Below are 8,565 nucleotides of genomic sequence, written 5' to 3' on the forward strand. Positions count from 1 at the left end.
GTGGTTTTTCTGTAGACTAGTTTAGATGATCTCTCTCTCTCTTTCAGGCTCCACACAACACACACACTGTTTATAAGAATAGCAGTTCAAACAAACACACACACACAGCATTGATGTGTTTAGAAATGCCTGCTTTGTGTTTGACTAAAGAAAGACCACTCCATTGAAGGACGTTGAACCAAACCTGTTTTTTTTTGTTTGTTCTCTCTCTCTCTCTCTCTCTCTCTCTCTCTCTTTTTCTCTCTCTCTCTCTCTCTCTGTCTCTCTCCTGTTCATGTTTACAGTCACAGATAACAGGGCTGACTCATGATTCTGAGAAACACGAGTCTGTCGTCCACACACACTCAGGGAGGGGGAGAAAGAGCTCACACCCCCTCACCCCTCATAAATGAAAAAAAAAAAACCCAAAACAACAAAATAAACCAACAACAAAAAAAAGAAACTGATAAATGAATGAGTTGTGAGAGAAAGCCGTGCCCCCCCCCTCACCGTTGGGCCGTCTTACTGTCCTCAAGCTCTGGTCCTCTCCCTCCCTCTCTCTGTCTCGGTTTTATCGCTCAGCTGAAAAAGAGGAACCTATGTAAACAGTGTCAACTTCTGCACGGCCAGGAATCGCCCGGAGTCACCAGTTATCACTGGCTTTCTTTTTTTTTGTCTGTTGTTTTTTTTTTTTTTTTTTTTAAATTTGTCTGTTGATTTGAAACTTTTTTAAAAAAAGAAAAGAACTTTGGATTGTTTTTTTGTTTTTTTTTGTTTTTTGGCCTAGAATGAAGCTTCTGTATTTTTGCTGTTATTTCTCTAAAGGGCCAGGCAGTGAAAGACTGTATGATGCTGCTCTGTCATGCGACTTGTCTTTACCCACGGGGAGAATAGAGGAATGTGTCTGTGAAGAGTCTGAAAACGTGTCTCTGTAAGAGAAAAGAACCTCAGGTGCTCTGTAAATGTACATGTTCTTACTGTATCCCAAATCCAAAAAATTACCAAAACAAAAAAAGAAAAACCAGACAAACAAAAACCAAGAGAAAGAGGCTTTTCATGCACATTTGATCTCCTCTGACCACGGTGTGTGTCACTGTATGTGTGAGGATTAGAAATGAAACCCTGGAATCAAAACCAGTATGAATTTATGGGTCATAGAAAATCTACATTGTGTTCCGTTGTTGTTCATATCAATATGAAATTGATATAAATTTACATTTGAAATTATTTGAATAGGCTTAAGCTTTGTCAGTGAATGCCCAACATTTATTTATTTATTCACTTATTTATTTGTTTACTAGAAAGTGTTGTTGTGAATATTATGCTGCGTGTGAAGCCAGGTTTGGTACCACAGTTTATGTCAGGAGTAATGAGTCCCTGAACACTGAAAGAATCCTATGGTAAAAAAAAAAAAGCATGTTTTCCTCAGCCTATAAATGTCAGTATCTCTAAACTGATGCAGCTGCTGAATTGTTCATTGTGCAGTGAATATGTCAAAGTGCTCAGTCTGCCTCAGTCTTTGGTTCTGTGCTCTGTTCCTCAATGTCTGAAAGTAAAAATCCAAAAATCAACTCAGCCGTCTGTGTTTGAAAACCATGAAAGCAAACTTGAATGTGACTATGTCTAAAGGAATTCAACTCAGCCATCTGTGTTTGAAAACCATGAAAGCAAACTTGAATGTGACTGTGTCTGAAGGAATTCTGGGATGTCCTGGGGGGAGGGTTCTTTGCATCTTGCCAAGTGACCTGTTCTCTTTCACCCCCTACCTCTCCCCTTTTTTCATCTTCATCTTCTGTTAAATGTTTGTGTTATTTCTTACTCCCCTTCCTGTTTTGGTTGCTGTGGAAACTTGGCATTGGGTTGGGTTGGGCATTTAGGTTGTGCAGAGGTTACATTTGTGTTTGCAGCAACGTTTCTGAAGATCGATGGTCCAGTTCCACCCTCTGAGCTAATCACATGACAGGAAATGACATCACTGCGAAGGTCTCGTGTCAGTATGTATGCTCCAAACGTATCCTGCCGTCTCTGTGCTCTGTGCTGTTGCATGTCATCAGTTCCTCTTCCTGTTCTTTCAAAAAAACCACAACACGGATTACTGTCCAGACAATACAGGGCGAAATCCCCTGAGTTTGAAAACTCGGATATGTCACAGTCTCTCTTGACGATTTAGCAATCAGAAGAAACTCCTTTAGTCCACTGCTGTGAGGTTCCAAGCCCATCACAACTCAAATAGTCTTGTAAAAGTAAGAGAAAAACGATCCAGTGGGACCTCCACTGTCAGCTTCCCTCGGTTAGCATTGCTGTCCAGAGCTCTGTGCGCCCATCAGTTGCCCTAGTGTTTAGAGGCCAGAGATAAAAGACCAGCGAGATTTAAACCCCACAGTTTTACCTGCTCAGTCACAAGTGCAGTCGTAGTCCAGATGGTGCAGGACCTTCCAGTGGATCCAAAGTGACTCAGAGCGTCTCCAGAGCTGCCCCACTCTGTCTGACTCAGGTCCAGGGTTAACCACCAGTCTGCACATGTTAAATTCAGGGGGGCGGAGTCTGGGTAACGTTTTAGCCCTGTGAGGATTATTCTCGGTGCGTCAACCGTGATCTCAGCCAAAGCTGTCGCCTCCTTCGCTGTTTTCAAACCCAGCCGATTAAACCAAAACAAAAAAGACAGACACACCGTCAGTGTGTCCAGTGGCCTGCAGTCCAGCCCAGACACGCCCGTGCTGTAGCACTCTGTCTAAAAAAAGTGCCCGCTCTCCTCGCGTTTGTCAGGTCCGCCCTCACTCAGCCCCGGACATTACAAACAAACAGCCAATCCAGTTCCTTCAGTCAGATCTCTTAAGAGAAAACCGAGGTTTTCCTCTCAGACCAGATTAATCCTCTGTAATGTTTTTGACTGATGTGGAGCCACCGGCTCTGCTAGCAGGAGTGTGTTGTTTCTCTTCTAATTTCTGTTTCTTTTTTTTATTGTTCTTTTTCTCCCCCCCCCCCCCCCATCCCCTTTGTGATCTCTCCCTGTCCTCTCACTTTCTCTTTCTTATCCTTCAATCGCTGCGTCAACCTTCGACCCCCTCCCCCCCTCTCTCTCTCTCTCTCTTCACTCTCTCTCTCTCTCCGTTTCTCCTCCCATCTGTTCACTCGCTGTAACAGATATTCGTCTGCGCGTTCGGGCGGAGTACTCGGAGCATGACTCCGCCCTGCGTGGGGGCGTGTCCTCGGACAAGCAGCAGCGATTGGAGCGTCAGTTTGAGCTGTTTAGCCGCGCGAGTCTGCTGCTCCGCGCCCGTGACCTGGGCTCCATCGTGTGTGACATTAAGTTCTCGGAGGTGGCGAACCTGGACGCGTTTTGGGCGGACTACCTGAGTGGGGCGCTGCTGGAGGCTCTGAAGGGCGTGTTCATCACAGACTCTCTGAAGCAGGCGGCCGGACAGGAGGGCGTTCGCCTCCTCGTCAGCGTGGATCAGGACGATTATGAGGAAGGCCGAAAATTACTGCTGTCCAACCACACACACTACAGCACATGCAGGAACTCAACAGACAGGTGAGGCACCGTGTGTGTGTGTGTGTGTGTGTGAGAGAGAGAGTTGAGGGGACTTAACTAGACACAGTTAAAAGTTCAATTGAGTTTAGGGTCATTTCTAATTCTAGTTTCAGTTTTGAATAGACACGCGCGTGTCTGTTTGGTCACATGCTTGGAGCCAGATCTCTGGCATTAAGGTCTCAGCATTCACCACCAGGAGGCATTAGTCAGTCTGACTCCCCTTTGATCCTTGAGCATTCAACTGTAATGACTCAGCTCAACTGCTGTCTCTCTCTCTCTGTAAGCATTTTACAACTTTTCCATGCCACTAGACTCACACTCTCTCTCCCTCTCTCTCTCTCTCTCTCTCTCTCTCTCTCTCTCCCTCTCTCCCCAGGTCTTAAACCAAGCCGTACTCATTAAGGATGGAAGTAGCCACCAGAGAGGGGGAATAAATGATGAAATCAGTGATTTTTTTTTGTTTGGTGCAAATTTCCAGTGGAGAGGTGGCCGTCTCTCTCTGTGGTCAGATTGACTGACTGCCAGTGTGTCCAGCAGGTGGCGCTGTGAGGCAGCAGCTGAAGAGTCAAATGAACGTGAATGATTTTCTTTTCTTTCGTAAGGACAGAATAAGATCACCGATTGGCCTAATCTGAAGTGCTGGGGGGTTTTTTTGTCTCCAGTGCGTGAACACACACACACACACAGTTCTCTCAGTTATAGGATGCTGGATTAATTGAAACGTTGATTCTTCCTGATGGAAGAGTCTGGTCCTAGAGGAACATTCCCAGTACACACACACACACACACACACACACACACAGAGCTCTGTTTGCGCGCCCGTCTATAACGCGCACGCGAGCGCGCGTGTGTGTGTGTGTGTGTGTGTGTGTGTGTGTGTGTGTGTGTGTGGATCTGAGGTGTCAGTGTGCGCTGTAAGTTTAGGAGACAGACTGTAGTGCAGGTCTGTACCCACATGCACACGGTGCAGCGTCCTCCGCGCTGGGGACGGGGGCAGATCAGCGATGGTGAGGAGGGCAGTGGAGAGCTGGGACCAGTTTCGCTGAGTTCTGCTGCCACGCCCGGGTCGCGCTGGCCTGAGTCACTCTCTCGCTTGCTCTCTGTAGCAGTGAGAACGGCTCTGATATCTGGGCCACACACACACACACACACACACGCGCGCGCGCGTACACAGTGCCCAGCAGGTCCCCAGAAGGATGAGTCCATGTGTAAATATGATGTGTTGAAAAACATGTAACATAAGACTGAATAGATGTTTGTTAGATTTGTACTGTCCTATGAGGTGAAGTGAGACTGAGAGAAAGGTCCAGTGGTGTAGATGGGTAGAGTTATTGTGTATTACATGAATTATTAAAAAAAGAAAAAGAAAAGAAAAAAAAGGGGGGAGGGTGGGTTGTGGGAGGGAATTTTTTTGGTCTTTTTTTTCTCTTCTTCCTTTTTGTCTTAATTTAATATATTAGTGGCAATATAAATTTGTCTGAAAATTAAACTACATTTTGTCAGTTAAGAGAGTCTGTTCTGTCATTTGTTTGTGTTTGTGTGTGTGTATGTGTGTGTGTGAAGATGCACCCCTGTAGAGATATCTATAACTATGTTATAACTATGATGAGGTGCTCTACTCTGAGACTGAACGTCTGAAGTCAGAAGGATGTTTTCGGGGGTTATAACTATGATGACGTGTGACTGAACGTGTGAACTGTTTTAAACATGAGTGAATGCTCGGGAGAGAGAGATTCATTTTCACAAGCACTGCTAAGAATTTTGACATCTACATCTTGGCATTTTAAATCTTTCTCTGACAATGAAACATGTTAAGAGCTGGAAAGGCTGGTGTCTATACCACCAGGGGGCGACATTGTGCTTCCCTGTTATAAATGTCGTACTAAACTACTAAACCAAATAAACCAACAGGATGAGTGTGATGAGGTAGAGATAGAATGGGTGTGGTGAGGTAGTGAGTTAGAGACAGAATGGGTGTGGTGAAGTATGGGATAGAAACAGAATGGGTGTGGTGAGGTAGTGAGATAGAGACAATGGGTGTGGTGAGGTAGTGAGGTAGAGACAGAATGGGTGTGGTGAGGTAGTGAGATAGAGACAGAATGGGTGTGGTGAGGTAGTGAGGTAGAGACAGAATGGGTGTGGTGAGGTAGTGAGATAGAGACAGAATGGGTGTGGTGAGGTAATGAGGTAGAGACAGAATGGGTGTGGTGAGGTAGTGAGGTAGAGACAGAATGGGTGTGGTGAGGTAGTGAGTTAGAGACAGAATGGATGTGGTGAAGTATGGGATGGAAACAGAATGGGTGTGGTGAGGTAGTGAGATAGAGACAATGGGTGTGGTGAGGTAATGAGGTAGAGACAGAATGGGTGTGGTGAGGTAATGAGGTAGAGACAGAATGGGTGTGGTGGAGTAGTGAGGTAGAGACAGAATGGGTGTGTTGAGGTAGAGACAGAATGGGTGTGGTGAGGTAGTGAGGTAGAGACAGAATGGGTGTGGTAATGAGGTAGAGACAGAATAGGTGTGGTGAGGTATTGGATAGAAACAGAATGGGTGTGGTGAGGTAGTGAGATAGAGACAATGGGTGTGGTGAGGTAGTGAGTTAGAGACCGAATGGGTGTGGTGAGGTAGTGAGGTAGAGACAGAATGGGTGTGGTGAGGTAGTGAGATAGAGACAGAATGGGTGTGGTGAGGTAGTGAGGTAGAGACAGAATGGGTGTGGTGAGGTAGTGAGATAGAGACAGAATGGGTGTGGTGAGGTAATGAGGTAGAGACAGAATGGGTGTGGTGAGGTAATGAGGTAGAGACAGAATGGGTGTGGTGAGGTAGTGAGTTAGAGACAGAATGGATGTGGTGAAGTATGGGATAGAAACAGAATGGGTGTGGTGAGGTAGTGAGATAGAGACAATGGGTGTGGTGAGGTAATGAGGTAGAGACAGAATGGGTGTGGTGAGGTAATGAGGTAGAGACAGAATGGGTGTGTTGAGGTAGAGACAGAATGGGTGTGGTGAGGTAGTGAGGTAGAGACAGAATGGGTGTGGTAATGAGGTAGAGACAGAATAGGTGTGGTGAGGTATTGGATAGAAACAGAATGGGTGTGGTGAGGTAGTGAGATAGAGACAATGGGTGTGGTGAGGTAGTGAGTTAGAGACAGAATGGGTGTGGTGAGGTAGTGAGGTAGAGACAGAATGGGTGTGGTGAGGTAATGAGGTAGAGACAGAATGGGTGTGGTGAGGTAGAGACAGAATGGGTGTGGTGAGGTAGTGAGATAGAGACAATGGGTGTGGTGAGGTAGTGAGGTAGAGACAGAATGGGTGTGGTGAGGTAGTGAGGTAGAGACAGAATGGGTGTGGTGAGGTAATGAGATAGAGACAGAATGGGTGTGGTGAGGTAGTGAGGTAGAGACAGAATGGGTTTGGTGAGGTAATGAAGCAGAAACAATGGGTGTGGTGAGGTAGAGACAGAATGGGTGTGGTGAGGTAGTGAGGTAGAGACAGAATGGGTGTGGTGAAGTATGGGATAGAAACAGAATGGGTGTGGTGAGGTAGTGAGATAGAGACAATGGGTGTGGTGAGGTAGTGAGGTAGAGACAGAATGGGTGTGGTGAGGTAGAGACAGAATGGGTGTGGTGAGGTAGTGAGATAGAGACAATGGGTGTGGTGAGGTAGTGAGGTAGAGACAGAATGGGTGTGGTGAGGTAATGAAGTAGAGACAGAATGGGTGTGGTGAGGTAATGAGGTAGAGACAGAATGGGTGTGGTGGAGTAGTGAGGTAGAGACAGAATGGGTGTGTTGAGGTAGAGACAGAATGGGTGTGGTGAGGTAGTGAGGTAGAGACAGAATGGGTGTGGTAATGAGGTAGAGACAGAATAGGTGTGGTGAGGTATCGGATAGAAACAGAATGGGTGTGGTGAGGTAGTGAGATAGAGACAATGGGTGTGGTGAGGTAGTGAGTTAGAGACAGAATGGGTGTGGTGAGGTATCGGATAGAAACAGAATGGGTGTGGTGAGGTAGTGAGATAGAGACAATGGGTGTGGTGAGGTAGTGAGTTAGAGACAGAATGGGTGTGGTGAGGTAGTGAGGTAGAGACAGAATGGGTGTGGTGAGGTAATGAGGTAGAGACAGAATGGGTGTGTTGAGGTAGAGACAGAATGGGTGTGGTGAGGTAGTGAGATAGAGACAATGGGTGTGGTGAGGTAGTGAGGTAGAGACAGAATGGGTGTGGTGAGGTAATGAGGTAGAGACAGAATGGGTGTGGTGAGGTAATGAGATAGAGACAGAATGGGTGTGGTGAGGTAGTGAGGTAGAGACAGAATGGGTTTGGTGAGGTAATGAAGCAGAAACAGAATGGGTGTGGTGAGGTAGAGACAGAATGGGTGTGGTGAGGTAGTGAGGTAGAGACAGAATGGGTGTGGTGAGGTAGAGACAGAATGGGTGTGGTGAGGTAGTGAGGTAGAGACAGAATGGGTGTGGTGAGGTAATGAGTTAGAGACAGAATGGGTGTGGTGAGGTAGTGAGTTAGAGACAGAATGGGTGTGGTGAGGTAGTGAGTTAGAGACAGAATGGGTGTGGTGAGGTAACGAAGTAGAGACAGAATGGGTGTGGTGAGGTCGTGAGGTAGAGACAGAATGGGTGTGGTGAGGTAGTGAGTTAGAGACAGAATGGGTGTGGTGAGGTAGTGAGATAGAGACAGAATGGGTGTGGTGAGGTAATGAAGCAGAAACAGAATGGGTGTGGTGAGGTAGTGAGGTAGAGACAGAATGGGTGTGTTGAGGTAGAGACAGAATGGGTGAGGTAATGGGGTAGAGACAGAATGGGTGTGGTGAGGTAATGAAGTAGAGACAGAATGGGTGTGGTGAGGTAGTGAGATAGAGACAGAATGGGTGTGGTGAGGTAATGAGGTAGAGACAGAATGGGTGTGGTGAGGTAATGAGGTAGAGACAGAATGGGGTAGAGACAGAATGGCTTTGGTGAGGTAATGAGGTAGAGACAGAATGGGTGTGGTGAGGTAGTGAGATAGAGACAGAATGGGTGTGGTGAGGTAGTGAGGTAGAGA

At 46.5% G+C, this 8,565-nt stretch overlaps 1 protein-coding gene across 1 annotated transcript in view; it reads left to right on the forward strand.

Annotated features, from left to right (window-relative positions):
- The window catches only part of dedd1 (death effector domain-containing 1), a 10,923-nt gene extending 6,252 nt beyond the window's left edge, over positions 1-4,671 (forward strand). Inside the window, exons 5-6 of the mRNA XM_030785082.1 lie at positions 3,124-3,514; positions 3,891-4,671. Of these exons, the coding sequence (XP_030640942.1) occupies positions 3,124-3,514; positions 3,891-3,897 (398 nt within the window). The 3' untranslated portion in view covers positions 3,898-4,671. The remainder of the gene's footprint in view (positions 1-3,123; positions 3,515-3,890) is intronic.
- The last annotated feature ends 3,894 nt before the right edge of the window (positions 4,672-8,565 follow it).

The sequence above is a fragment of the Chanos chanos genome, chromosome 9 (genome assembly GCF_902362185.1).
Source record: "Chanos chanos chromosome 9, fChaCha1.1, whole genome shotgun sequence".
Taxonomy (NCBI): domain Eukaryota; kingdom Metazoa; phylum Chordata; class Actinopteri; order Gonorynchiformes; family Chanidae; genus Chanos; species Chanos chanos.